The sequence below is a fragment of the Oncorhynchus clarkii genome, chromosome 17, assembly GCF_045791955.1.
Source record: "Oncorhynchus clarkii lewisi isolate Uvic-CL-2024 chromosome 17, UVic_Ocla_1.0, whole genome shotgun sequence".
Lineage (NCBI taxonomy): Eukaryota > Metazoa > Chordata > Actinopteri > Salmoniformes > Salmonidae > Oncorhynchus > Oncorhynchus clarkii.
This window is the reverse complement of record NC_092163.1, coordinates 60,238,309-60,253,438: the sequence shown is the minus strand read 5'-3', so window position 1 is coordinate 60,253,438 and position 15,130 is coordinate 60,238,309. Positions and strand designations below refer to the sequence as shown.

General features: G+C 44.2%; 1 protein-coding gene across 1 annotated transcript in view; it reads left to right on the top strand.

The window, feature by feature from the left end:
* Window positions 1-15,130, top strand: part of LOC139371203 (calcium-dependent secretion activator 1-like) — a 162,461-nt gene that overhangs the window by 62,954 nt on the left and 84,377 nt on the right. Inside the window, exons 8-11 of the mRNA XM_071111390.1 lie at window positions 6,599-6,710; window positions 6,960-7,099; window positions 12,351-12,417; window positions 12,974-12,979. Of these exons, the coding sequence (XP_070967491.1) occupies window positions 6,599-6,710; window positions 6,960-7,099; window positions 12,351-12,417; window positions 12,974-12,979 (325 nt within the window). The remainder of the gene's footprint in view (window positions 1-6,598; window positions 6,711-6,959; window positions 7,100-12,350; window positions 12,418-12,973; window positions 12,980-15,130) is intronic.

Here is a 15,130-nt window from a genome sequence, read left to right as displayed (position 1 = left end):
TGGTGACCGTGTTTCCTATCTTCAGTGCAGTGGGCAGCTGGGAGGAGGGGTTCTTATTCTCCATGGACTTTACAGTGTCCCAGAACTTTTTTGAGTTAGTGTTGCAGGAAGCACATTTCTGCTTGAAAAAGCTAGCCTTGGCTTTTCTAACTGCCTGTGTATAATGGTTTCTAGCTTCCCTGAACAGCTGCATATCACGGGGGCTGTTCGATGCTAATGCAGAACGCCATAGGATGTTTTTTTGTTGGTTAAGGGCAGTCAGGTCTGGGGAGAACCAAGGGCTATATCTATTCCTGGTTCTAAATTTCTTGAATGGGGCATGTTTATTTAAGATGGTTAGGAAGGCATTTAAAAAAAATATCCAGGCATCCTCTACTGACGGGATGAGATCAATATCCTTCCAGGATACCCCGGCCAGGTCGATTAGAAAGGCCTGCTCGCTGAAGTGTTCATGAGGTAGTTGAGTGGGCTAATTACAGGTGGGCTATGTACAGGTGCAGTGATCTATGAGCCGCTCTGACAGCTGGTGCTTAAAGCAAATAAAATCTGTAATTTGCCAGTACTAGACATAAAACAAATTTGTTAGCTACTGTAGCTAGCTAGTTTATAAACCACTGTGTCGTGGAGAAACCGCAGTGCCTGGATCTTGCCCCAGCAGCAAAAACACAAGACAGGCCAAGCAAACGCCGCAGAACTGACATGAACCAAGCTCATATTGATGTTTTGGAGCTGGAGAGAGAGAAGAATCTACATTACTGCAGATTGAGGTCCTGAATTTACAAAAAGAGCTACTGAAAATTCAGAAACGGAAACTCCTTCAGGGAAACAAAGGCCCACTGTGTAGAGAATGCAGATCTTTTTATTTATTAAAAAAAACATTTATTAAAAACAATGTTTCCCAAGCAATTTGGTGTCCTCCAGTCCTGTCCCCACACTTGTGTTCGGATGCTTCCAGTTCCACCCTGTATGATATTGAGAATAACAACGTTTTAGTAATACATTTTAATACAGATTAGGAAGGTTCCTAATTAGGAATTGTACATGTCTATCAAAATATAATATTGCTTTTTACATGTTACCAATGTTAGATTATACACACTTTAGGCTGCAAAATGGTTCTCAATCAAGGTTCTCCTCACAGAATTCCCATTTGCATTGGCAACATGTTGAACCTGGGTGTCTTCTTCATTCTCCTCAGGTAGGTTCCTTCTCAGTCTCCTGCCAACGTTATACAGAACTGCCACTGCAATAATGATTGTCAGTGTAGTGTCCATCTTCGTGCGGAGCCCTACCTGTTCTCATGGTTCTTCCTGGTACCAGATACTTTTATTGGACTTTATTGTGTCCCTGTTAAGAGGTGTGTTTTCTGTGGTCCTTTGTAGAATCTTGAATTGTTTACCTTGTGCGTTCGTGTCCTGAGTGAGTTTTCGAGACTTCGTGTTTTTTTTATCAAGTGTACTGTGGTCTTGCGGCTACCATATCTCAGTAAAGTATTCTGTTTATCCTTAACCACTGATTCCTTGTCTGGTCTCTTCTCTGCACCTGGGTCCAACCTTACCACGTCACAGTAAGCTTCTGCCACAACATGGACCCAGCAGAGATCACCCAGATCTGGAATGTGGTAGCCCACCAAGGAGCACTTTTAGGACGGCAGCAAGAACATCTCTCCCAAATCTCCGGGACCCTTCGGGCACTTGCTGAGTCCATCCCACCACAACACGCCCCCAACCCAGGAGGAACCAATGCCCAGGTCTCATCGCTCAGTGCTACAGACGTTGTCGTGGTTCCTCCTCCGGGAACCCAAGATCCCAGCCCCCGAGCGGTATGACGGCCACCCAGGAGGATGCAAGGGCTTCCTCACTCAGTGTTCTCTGATGTTCAAGCTACAGTCCTCTTCATTCCGCACCGATTGGGCCATGACCACCTACATCATCCTAAGGTACCCTTGACTAGCGCTACTTAACCCACTAGTTTCCTGGTCCACAGGATACCTACTAGACTGGGGTAAGGACTGCCAGAAAAAATGTCTAAGACCCCCACCAAGAGCCTCGCTGTGTCCTCCTGCATTCCTTGAAGATCAAGACTTGCCCACTCTCCCTCCCTAATACTTCGAGTTCCGAGAGGCCTTCAGTAAAAGGCAGGCTGCCACCCTTCCCCCTCATCGTCTTTATGACTGAGCCATAGAACTCCTACCCGGCACCACACCCCCCCAGGATCGTCTGTACTCTATCCTCTATCTGAAGCAGCAGTCATGGACAATTACATCCGGGAGTCACCAGAGACAGGTTTCATTCACCCCTCTACATCCTCTGCTGGTGCAGGTTTCTTCTTCATGGGTAAGAAGGATGGAGGGCTGTGTCCCTGCATCAACTACAGAGGGCTGAACCAGATTACGATCAAGAATCGTTACCCCCTACCCCTGATGTCCTCCACATTGCAGTTGGTCTAAGGGGCCCAATTATTTTATAATGGAATATGTTGAATCGGTTGTGGTGGGATGAACTTGGTCTCCTTTAAAAAAGCCAAGAGGTTGAACGCTCGCCAGGCTAGGTCGGCTCTGTTTTTTAACAGGTTCGTTTTCACACTAGCCTTTCACCCGGAATCCAAGAATCAGAAGGCAGATGCCCTGTCCCGCCAACATGATGTCTCTAACGGGGAGAGGGACCCCGAGTCCATCATCCCCAGCTCACACATTGTGGCCTCTGTGATATGCAGTATTGAGACCATGGTCCGACAAGCCCAGAGCCAAGAACCTGACCCCGGCAGGGGACCCACTAACAGACTTTACGTTCCGCAATCAGCCCGGTCCCGAGTACTAAATTAACTCGGCATCCAGGGGTTAATTGGACACTGGAGGATGTGATATCCTTTGCTGCAGGCCTGTTCCATCTGTGCCCAAAGCAAGTATTCACTTGCTTACCACTATCCTGGTTGTCGTCGATCGGTTCTCCAAGTTGCCTTCAGCGAAGGAGACCGCTGATCTCATGATTATCCATGTCTTTCGACTACACACACTTCCGCAGGACTTTGTTTCAGATCGTGGGCCCCAGTTCTTCACACGGTATTGGAAGGCCTTCCGTTCCCTCTTGGGGGCATCGTGAGTCTCTCCTCGGGTTCCACCCTCAGTCGAATGGGCAAACTGAGCGGCCCAACCATGAGCTGGAGAAGTTCCTCCCCCCCTGTTTCCTAAACAAGAGGCCGAAGCGGGGGTGCCATCAGTTCATTTTACGATGTCGCCACACCTGGATCAGAGCGTGATCCTCCTCTGCCAGCCACCAACATCAGGCAAACCGGCACCAGAGAACTCTTCAGCTCCTCAAGTAGGTCAACGGGTGTGGCTGTCCACCCGTGATCTTCCCTTAAAGGATCCTTGCTACATAGGACCATTCAAGATCCTGAGTCGCATCGACTCGGTCACCTATTGTCTCCAGCTTCCCAGGTCCATGAGGGTCTGTCCGTCCTTTCATGTCTCCCATCTCAAGCTGGTAAGGACCAGTCCATTCTCTCCCCCACACCTGCTCCTCCGCCCCCTCAACTTGTGGATGGCCGCCCGGCCTACACAGTCCGGCGTCCGAGGGACCCTGCAGTACCTGGTGGACCGTGAGGGCTATGGTCCCGAGGAGCGGGCGTGGATGCCTGCCCGGGACATCCTGGATCCGGGTCTTGTTAGAGACTTCAAACAACTATATGGTGGTTGTAGGAGAGGAGGGAGCAGAGACTGCCCTAGAAACTTTTATTTGACTCAGGTGTATCTTATTATTTCATGATAGTGTGTTTTTTGTGGTTCTTTGCAGAAGCTTGAATTGTTTACTGAGTGGCCCTGTAGACATGGGAATCTTTTTTCCCACACTCCAAAACCTCTCTCTGAGACGTCTTGCCAGAATATGAGAGGTGTTGTATTCTCTCTCTTCAGGTGTCTGGGGGTTTAAAAGGGGAGTGATAAGGTACCCATATCACCTAGTAGGTGGCCTTCATAAGCCCCCCTTTCCAGCATTGCACACAGATGACTATTGTCAAATATTCTGCTGTCAAGGGGGGATCCTGGCTATCTAGCTACGATGTTGGTGAGCTGACCTTTGTCATCAAACAGCTTGCATGTTGATGGAGCAGTAACCTTTCCGTTAACGGAATAGCTCTCCGTTCTTGCCACCAGGGTTGGGAATGGGAATGTGTGTACAGTTTATTAACCGTTACACACCTGGGAATCTAGTTCTCCTATAAAACCCAGCTGTTGTCTCCTCTGTAGAATTGAACCTTATGTACTGATTCTTCAGACCGGTAATAACATAGGACACTGACTACAATCCTGCAGATGGTTGAATTGTGGAGTTCAAAAATGTCCCCATATACCATCTGGAAAATATCCAGTTGCGTAGAACCGTAGGGCCACCAGGAGCTGAAGTAGTGGGGGTACAGCCACGTTCCTATCACTCCCATGCTTAATGGTTGGTCCAACCTTTCCTTCCAGTTGCATCAGAGTCCTTGGAGAAGCGGTATCTTCTTGAAAAACTCATCACTATCATAAAATTCAACAGGATTTAATCTCTCTAATTATTCTCTGAGGAACTCTGTCGTTTTGGTTTCTCCACAGTAGATATGCTGCCATTTGATCAGTTCAACCACCTCAAGTGGCAGTTTAGAATGAATCTCCAATCTAAATTTATATTCATTTTTTTTATTGAGCAACAGGTTTAAAATGAATCTAGATTTAAAGTGAAAACTAAACTCTGATTAGAGGAAGAATTGAATTTAACTAGGATTAATTTAAACTAGGTTTAAAATTTGGTGCAACAAGATTAGTAGACACACCTTGATTTACCTCTGTTTAAGAGTTAATCCATGTTGGTGCAACCCACCCGTAGGTTGCTTATCCTTGGTCATTTAAAGTGTGACTGCCCCTAAAAAGCAACTAATCCTGTTGGAAATGGCCTATGTGGCATCGATATGAGTCAAACATTTATTTTAGTGTCAAAATTGACTACACAATGTAAATAGCATAATTTTGGTAATAATATCAGTCTTGACTAAAATAAATTTGGAACCTCAGTGCTTCACAACGAGTTTGGATTACAGTTTGGATTACAGTTATGTGAACAAATCAGGGCCCCTTTTGCTCCTCGCCCCTCTGTCCACTTCAATTCCTTTCATTTTAATGGGGCTCCGTTGTTTCATCGTGTCAGGTGGTGGGTGTAGCTGGTGTATGAAGTCAGGCGCAGGAGAGCAGAGATGAGTGAACAACGCACTTTACTCAAGAAAATAGCACAAGTAACAGTACCAATGTGCGAACAATAACGGTTGCCACAAAACACGGGTGAAAACAGCACCCGGGCAAAACCAGCCGGAAATGTACCGACATGAACAATAAACAATCACACACAAAGTCATGGGGGAAACAGAGAGTTAAATACATGACCAGTAATTGGGAAATGAAAACCAGGTGTGTGGGAAACAAAGACAAAACCAATGGAAAATGAAAAGTGGATCGGCGATGGCTAGAAGACTGGCGACATCGACCGCCGAGCGGCAGAAGTCGTGACACATCGCCACAACGTGTTCGGCAGACTGAAAACCCCTATACGGATTGACAATGCCTCCACTGTCAAAGTTGAATGGTTTGCATGCCCTGCCGAAGGACCCTGGTATGCGGAATAGATGCTTGGAGTTCGTCGGTCCCCAAGGCTGTAACAGTAACGCTAGCTTGGTGGGCAACAACTGATGTTGGTGAGCATAACCAGAGATACTGGAATATAATAACCTCTCTGGTGTAACTTAGCTAATGACGTTAGATAACGTTATTGCTGGTTACATAGGTACAGTAAATATTCTCTACCAACAATAACCCTGTTGCACAATGAATCACATAATCAACTGTTTTCACAACATTCTATAATAGCATCCCCTTTCAAACACCCTCCATTTCCTGCTTTATTTGGGTGTGCCAGAGATACCACTTACTGTATATACCGCTTACAGACTTATCCTCTTGTATAGTAGTTAAACGTTACAAAGGAATACTCACACTGTGGATCCATCACATCAGGGAAATGCTTCATAGATGGTAACTGCTGTAAGTACAGGACTTAAGTGTGAAACTTGGGATCTTCTTCACAGATATACTGTAAGACCACATAGAAAGGAGATACAGCCCATCAGTGCGAAATGACACACAGAGAAACACCTCACAGCTTGGAGCTAGTTCACAGATGGTTGTGATGCATCCCAAAGGCATGCTGAGTGATTTAGGAATTATGTAATAGTGCTTGTGCTGTCAAGGTTTCCCTGTGCTATCTTTTCCTCAAAATGTGTCAATTGAATACACCGGGTTTGTCATACACACACACACACACACACACACACACACACACACACTCTCTCTCTCTCGCTTGCTCTTGCTCTCTCCTCACTACTGTAGTGTAGGGTCTTGATCCAATAAAGTGTATTTAAACATTTAAATGATCTTCTCCCTCTCCTGTGAAAAGATTAAATGTGTGATTAATAAATGATCTGTAACAGAGCAGCAAGATGCCCTTTTCCATGTCAAACATATCATGTCACTATTTAACCCTTGTCTCTCCCTGTGGTCTTGTGTGTGTTCCAGCTGGGGGACCCAGGGGGACTTCACTACCACCCACCCCCTGCCAGCTGTAAAGGTGAAGCTATTTACTGAGAGCACAGGAGTACTGGCCCTGGAGGACAAAGAGCTGGGCAGGGTAAGAGCCTACACGACTGGAGCCAGAGATAGGCATAGTTGGCAGCAAACTCGTTTTTCACATTTCAAAACGGTTGCTACTTTGACATGAATATGGTGTATACATTGATACTATCATACATATATATATATATATATATATATATATATAGACATATACATTGATACAACCTTACATGACTGTGTGCTTTATCTATGACTTGACTTGACTTGTATAATAGGTATACTGGATGTGCCATTGTGCTTCCAGGTTGTGCTCCATCCCACCCCCAACAGTCCCAAACAGTCAGAACTGCACAAGATGTCCGTGTCCAAAGGCTGCCCTGACAGTGACCTGAAGATCAAACTGGCCATCCGCATGGACAAGCCACAAAACATGAAGCACTGTGGGTAAGTTACTTTGCGCTGAAACTCTAGATCAAACAATGGTTTGCTGCCATCTAGCGGTTCTGATCATTACTGCATAACACACTTCCAGAACAGAGATGATCGACTAACCAAAACAGGCAACCTTTACTTTATCTTGACCTTTAAACTATGATCTTCAACATACATTGAACTTTACTGTGTAATTGGTTCTGTGACATCTGACAATTTTAGATTTTTTCAAATATTGTGCTACTGCATTTATCAAGCCTACATAATAAAGTACTCTCTTTCAGTAATTCACTGCTTTCACCCCAGCAATTTAAAACAGTCATTGTTCATTTTGAGTGAAATGGAAAGATCTCTGTACAGGTTCCATTGCCTGGGCTCGGTATTACAGTGTTTACTCTAGGAAATCATATCTCTAGCAGCGGTAGCAATATAGGGGAAACACTGCATAAACAAAGTGTGGATAGCCTTACACTTCTACAAACATGTAAGACATTACCATGTTAAAGCCCAATTAGCTCAAATCAGCCTGGTTTTGTCACAAATGTTATGTATCTGTTTGTCCAGCCCTCATATTTTGCCTCACAGGGAAGTGCTTTACCATTTTCTTTTCAGGACAACCAGGGCTACAAGTAAACTGAAAAACAATTTGACATAAGTTACATTCATGAGTTTTATAGACTAATGTCACTAGAAAAATTTGCGGAAATTTATGAAAACCCTTACCTTCTGACGAGTCCTGTGTGGCTTGTGAACCTCGTAGAGCAAAACAGACAACACGTGCACGCTCGTGACAGTCTCTACTTTTCGGGATAGAGTCTCAGCTTTTCATAATAGTTTATAGCTCAAACTGTTCAGACTTTAGAGACATTTTCATGAGAAGAACCGTTTTCGGTATTGTGTCTTGATTTGATTTGTCTCACAAACTCCTCAATATTACAACCTCTGTAGACTGCACAGGTGCATGGCTGCTATGGGCGGATTCAGAGCGAAAGAAGTCTGTAGGCCAAACAGACAATTCAGGAGGGGTTTAAAACCAGGTCAGAACCACTCAAATGTTGCCTGCAGCCTGTTGGTATTGATTGAGTTAAAGAGAACATTGAAAAAGAGTTAGAACTCTGACTGTCATGAATGGATATCAAGAAAATGTCTTGGCACCCTCCTCACCCCAGATCAAACAGCAAATAATGACTGTGATTAGCTTGATGGCTAGTGATAGAAGTGATGCGACAGCACCAACTCAGAGACATAAGGACATGTTAACATCACATTCCTCACTTCCTCCCTCCTCCTGTCTCCTTCTGTGTGTGTGTGTGTGTGTGTGTGTGTGTGTGTGTGTGTGTGTGCGTGTGTGTGTGTGTGTGTGTGTGTGTGTGTGCGTGTGCGTGTGCGTGTGCGCGTGCGCGTGCGCGTGCTGCTCTATGGGGAAGCCTAAGTGCTACCCAGTGTCTGCGCTTTGAGGCGCTCCGCCTGTCTCCCTCACTCACTCCTCCATATGCTTCCTGTACAGGGCCTGTGGGGCCTGATCTGCTCTTGGGGTGGCCCTACAGTAGCCTGCATTGGGGCCCTTAGCTCCCTGTACCAGCCTCTGCCTGGCAGGCTGCTGGCAGCCCCCTTGCCCGCTGCTCCTTGGGCACTAGTTTATTCAGAGCGACAAGCCCTGAAGCCCCGAAACTAAAAAGGAGGGTACACAGGCAGAGGGAGGCGAACCAGGGCACCCCTAGCCTGACCAGGGGGAGGAGCGGGCAGATTCAGGCAGAGCTGGGGTCCTCACCCTCAGATGTTCTTTTCCAAAGCCCTCCTCCTCCTTCATCCTCTGATCTCTTCATAACACAACAAGAAACAACACAACTCATTCTGGACTTCCGCAGACTCAAGACTGATGGCACTCAACAAACCAGAGTGCAGTGATCAAACCCACATGTAGGGACGTCCACTGGCACATACAGTAGCTGGGGTTCTGGATGTGTCAGGAGAATTTATGGCACTCCCATCCACAAACCATGTTCTTCTCTGAATTAAGTAAATATCAGAAAACAGTTATTTTCCCACTTTAAAACCATGAACAAACAAGGTATCCCTAGCGCTAAAACCCTTGCCATAGTAAAAGGTAGCAGTAACAACTTTTAACCATTAGAGGTCAGTAGAGACATTTTACTGTAGCACAAGTAGGGTAGCAAAGGGAGTGTATATTACTGGAAACTTTCAAAGTTTACCAGCAAACTACCAGAATTTTGGTATCTTTCAAGAATTGTATGTAATCTATTACAAGACATCTAGTGGCCCTTTTGGGTATTTCAGATTATCACAGGTGTCTGTAATCATCTCTGGCCCTCCGTGTGGGCTTACCACATGTACATGTAATTAAATAAAAAATGGAATGGCAGAGCTGTTAAACATTATCCTATATATAAACCATACACTTGGTGTATTCCAATGGTGTTTCATATGAAGGTTTATTTGACTATGTCAGTATCTATTTGTTGTCAATGTTTTGGTGATAAACTGGTGGCAGTTGTGAAAAATGTCAATAGTCGGAAGAGTTGCAGAGTTAATTGAATATAATGCCATTGTTTATTACAGGCGTTTTTCATTAATTAGGCTTTTAAAAAAATCTTGAACCATATGTTCTATGTACTATACTCATGAAAAATATGGACACAGATATAATAAATGAATACTCTATATGAATAATAAAAAGTTATTCAATTATAAATTACCAAAGTTACGATAGATTGCCATAGATTTTCTGTTAATTACCCACATTTCTGAAGATTCCAGTAACTTTAGTAAATTACCGGTAGCTTTGCAAACCTAAGCACAAGCATCTCTGTTATTGTTTGCAATCTCCATTTGCGCAAGTTGATTAAGAACATTAAAAACATTAAGAATATCCTCCTAATATTGAGTTGCAATCCCCACCTTTTGCCCTCAGAACAGCCTCAATTCGTCGGGGCATGGACTCTACAAGGTGTCGAAAGCGTTCCACAGGGATGCTGGCCCATGTAGACTCCAATGCTTCCCACAGTTGTATCAAGTTGGCTGGATGTCCTTTGGGTGATGGATCATTCTTGATACACACAGGAAACTGTTGAGCGTGAAAAACCCAGCATGGCACACATACACAATCCATGTCTCAATTGTCTCAAGGCTTTAACCTTTAACCTGTCTCCTCCCCTTCATCTACAGTCGTGGCCAAAAGTTTTGAGAATGACACAAATATACATTTTCACAAAGTCTGCTGCCTCAGTGTCGTTAGATATTTTTGTCAGATGTTACTATGGAATACTGAAGTATAATTACAAGCATTTCATAAGTGTCAAAGGTTTTTATTGACAATTACATGAAGTTAATGCAAAGAGTCAATATTTGCAGTGTTGACCCTTCTTTTTCAAGACCTCTGCAATCTGCCCTGGCATGCTGTCAATTAACTTCTGGGCCACATCCTGATTGATGGCAGCCCATTCTTGCATAATCAATGCTTGGAGTTTGTCAGAATTTGTGGGTTTTTGTTTGTCCACCTGCCTCTTGATGATTGACCACAAGTTCTCAATGGGATTAAGGGATTAAGGTCTATCAATGTTTTGTTCCCCGAGCCACTTAGTTATCAATTTTGCCTTATGGCAAGCTGCTCCATCATGCTGGAAAAGGCATTGTTCGTCACCAAACTGTTCCTGGATGGTTGGGAGAAGTTGCTCTCGGAGGATGTGTTGGTACCATTCTTTATTCATGGCTGTGTTCTTAGGCAAAATTGTGAGTGAGCCCACTCCCTTGGCTGAGAAGAAACCCCACACATGAATGGTCTCAGGATGCTTTACTGTTGGCATGACACAGGACTGATGGTAGCGCTCACCTTGTCTTCTCCAGACAAGCTTTTTTCCGGATGCCCCAAACAATCGGAAAGGGGATTCATCAGAGAAAATGACTTCACCCCAGTCCTCACCAGTCCAATCCCTGTACCTTTTGCAGAATATCAGTCTGTCCCTGGTGTTTTTCCTGGAGAGAAGTGGCTTCTTTGCTGCCCTTCTTGACACCGGGCCATCCTCCAAAAGTCTTCGACCTCACACCTGCCTGCTGCCATTCCCGAGCAAGCTCTGTACTGGTGGTGCCCCGATCCCTCAGCTGAATCAACTTTAGGAGACGGTCCTGGCGCTTGCTGGACTTTCTTGGGCGCCCTGAAGCCTTCTTCACAACAATTGAATCGCTCTCCTTGAAGTTCTTGATCATCCGATAAATGGTTGATGTAGGTGCAATCTTACTGGCAGCAATATCCTTGCCTGTTGAAACCCGTTTTGTGCAAAGCAATAATGAAGGCACGTGTTTCCTTGTAGGTAACCATATTTGACAGAGGAAGAACAATGAATCCAAACATCACCCTCCTTTTGAAGCTTCCAGTCTGTTATTTGAACTCAATCAGCATGACAGAGTGATCTCCAGCCTTGTCCTCGTCAACACTCACACTTGTGTTAACGAGAGAATCCCTGACATGATGTCAGCTGGTCCTTTTGTGGCAGGGCTGAAATGAAGTGGAAATGGGGTTTTGGCCTTCAGTTCCTTTGCATGGCAAAGAGGGACTTTGCAATTAATTGCAATTCATCTGATCACTCTTCATAACATTCTGGAGTATATGCAAATTGCCATCATACAAACTGAGGCAGCAGACTTTGTGAAAATTAAAATTTGTTCCATTCTCAAAACTTTTGGCCAGGACTATACACTGATTGAAGTGGATTTAACAAGTGGCATCAATAAGGGATCATATATTTTACCTGGATTCACCTGGTCAGTCTATGTCATGGAAAGAGCAGGTGTTCATAATGTTTTGTATATTTATCATCATAAAATCATAAACTGGATGGTTCAAGCCCTGAATGCTGTTTGGCTAACAGCCATGGTATAGCAGACCGTATACCATGGGTATGACAACATTTATTGTTACTGCTTTAATTAAGTTGGTAACCAGTTTATAATAGCAATAAGACACCTTGTGGTATATTGCCAATATACTATGGCTAAGGTCTGTATCAAGGCACTCCGCGTTACGTCGTGCGTAGAACAGTCCTTAGCCATGGTATATTGACCATATACCCCCCCCCCCTATTGCTTAGTTGTGACATAAACAAATGCATATGCTTTTTTAGCATGCCACTTCTCCAGGACAAAATGATGCAACACAAAATGGAATATTGTAAAGCAGCCTGTGTAGAAAGGACATCCACCATAGTCCACACAACCTGTTGTTAAACCATTGCTTTTGTTTACTTAGGTACCTATGGGCTATTGGTAAAAACGTGTGGAAGAGATGGAAGAAGAGATTCTATGTCTTGGTGCAGGTAAGAACAAAATACTTACAGCCAAATAACCATGGTCAGCACTAGCCCAATAAGTGATATGTGTTTTAACTGTCAAGCTGTAGTACGTGTCTTCATCTAGTTGACTAGGATGATAAAGGTCTAATACAGTTCTTGTCAGAAGCTTTGTAGCTGTAGCAGCCATTTTTTGTGCATCATTTGGAGCATTATGCAGTCTCTTCTGAGTTCGGGAGGATATGTCTCAAGGCGAGGAGTTGACAGGCGAATGACAAACCGGTGTACGCTGGCTGGCCTAGCACTCACAGCGTAAAGAGCCCACGGAATGCTCCTCTCACTTGCTTCCAGCTATACATACAGCATGTGACAAATACCAGTCAATAGACTGCCACTGTGTGTGCGTGTGGGTGTGTTTCCTGGAGAGAAAGGATGCTTGTTTGTTCATGACAGTGAGATGAAGTGTGTGTTTTTGTGTGTCAGTATGTGTCATAGAGAGATAGATAGACATCATGCATGTCCTATGTTTGTGCATAATTTGATTTGTAAAACATTTTCTTGCTTCTGTTTTTATTATGTTAAGTCGCGTGTAAGTATTCAATAATCTATTGGTGTTATGGACTCAAATGTATTTGTACGTTTGGAGATTGATGTTGAGATTCCATATGTGTTATTTCATAGTTTGATGTCTTCACTATTATTCTACAATGTAGAAAATAGTCAAAATAAAGAAAAACCCTTGAATAAGTAGGTGTCCAAACTTTTGACTGATACTGCATATGAAATATAAATTCATAATTTAAGTGAGAAACTAAATGTTTGGGTGTATTTCAGGGTTTGTTTTGAGTTAGCTGTGTTAATTACTGTGGATGAGATTCACAATCAGCACTCTGTGATGTTCAACCCTCCTGTGAAATAACTTCATAAACAGCAAGTTCACATCAGCTGCACACCAGATGTGTATTTGATTATTATATTGTGTGTTTTTGAGTGGCCCGACTCAACTACTTCTATTTGAAGTATTTGAAAGTATTTTCTAATAATTTTATATAAATAGCCTACTATTTGACAGTATTTTCAAATAGTATTTTCAAATACCTGGGTTAAATGCATGGGAGTGTATTTGAGTCAAGGTATTTTAGTATTTTCAAATACATGCCAATACTTTCCATGAGTTTCCAACTACTTGTCTTTTCAACAAAAAAAATATTCTGAATACTTACTTCGAAATGCATGTGAAAGTAATTAGTAATTGAACCCAGGTCTGGTACACACACACATGCTAAATGCCGTTTGATTGACATTTGCCATGATACTCATAAATAGCACAGCTTACACTGGGGGGTATTTATTTCAGAGATTAGTTTCCTGTTGAATTATTCATGAGTTGTTAATTACATGGAGTGAGTAGATAATTTACAGGGCTGGGTGACGGACGCTGGCATCACCCATGAAACATGGCAGCAACACGCCAACAACACGTCATCAACAGCGTTCTACAGGTGTGCATCTGTCATAACTAAGACACTATGTAAACACGCTAGATGTGCCAGAGAACAAGAACGAGCCAGGGTTGAACATCCCACCAGGTGGCTGTCATGATGGTTCATACCATGTAACCCTCATTCCTGTGTGATACCCTTTCATACCCAATGAAAGTGGAAAGCATCGCTATCAAAGCCGTCAAGCTCCACTGAACCATCCCATCACGAGAGGCAAAAATGCCACTCTAAACCTGTGAAACTGTGTTTTAACTAAATTAAGTGTCAAAGGATCACACTTATTGGCTTCCTCCCCAACCCCAACTCTTGCCACTCCCTCCTCCTACCCTCACCCTGTTCAGAGTTAATCCTGCCTGTGGTGCTAGCTGGCTAGTTGAATGCCCTGCCATGTCCCTGCTCAACAGAACAGATTGGAGCCATAAACCAATTTTTTATAATGCAAAGTGAAGTCTAATTATTCAGCAGTCAGGAGGCTGCCCTCCAACACAGCTGGCAGCAGCCACTCTCTCACTCAGCTCCCCTCTGCACTCTTAGTCTTTCTCCCTCCCTCCTCCTTTCACTCTCTCTTTTCTTTTTCCCCTCTCTGTTCACTTACCCTCTCTCTCGTGCTCTTTTCTCTCTCTCTTTCTCTCCCCCTCTCCCTCTCTCTCTCTCTCTGTGTTGCTGTGCACTAGCTCTGGTGTAAAGTTATTAAGCAGTTGATTATGACAACCTTCATACCCAGTGATCCCCTCCCTGACAAACAACCACATTGATCACATCTCTGGTCTGCCCCCCAGCCCCACCCCACCCATCAAACAATCCAATTTATACTCTCAACGATAACAAGGTTATGAGAGCAAAGCATGTAGGGTAATCAGGGAGCCAAGTCTTTTAAAATAATTTAACGGTCAGTTTGACAGCAGGTCAGCCAAACTCTGAGCCAATAGTCTCTCTCTGCCTCCTGCTCTGTGTCTCTGTGTTTCTGTGTCTGTCTCTGTGTCTATCTCGCCTGGCCCAGACAGGCCCAAACTTTAACAGGCAAGGGAACGTAACAGGAAAGTGGTAGGAGAGAGAGAGAGGCAGGCGAGGGGGTAGGAAGGAGAGGAGGAGTTCTGATGTGCCCCAGCGACGTGCCGAAGGCAAGTGGGCACCGTGAAGCTGGGTAGTGGCCCAGCGAGCTCCACCCGGGGCCTCATCAGTGCCCTGACAGTGAATCTCTGTTGTCACACAGAGGCAGGCTGCAGCCAGTGAGAGCT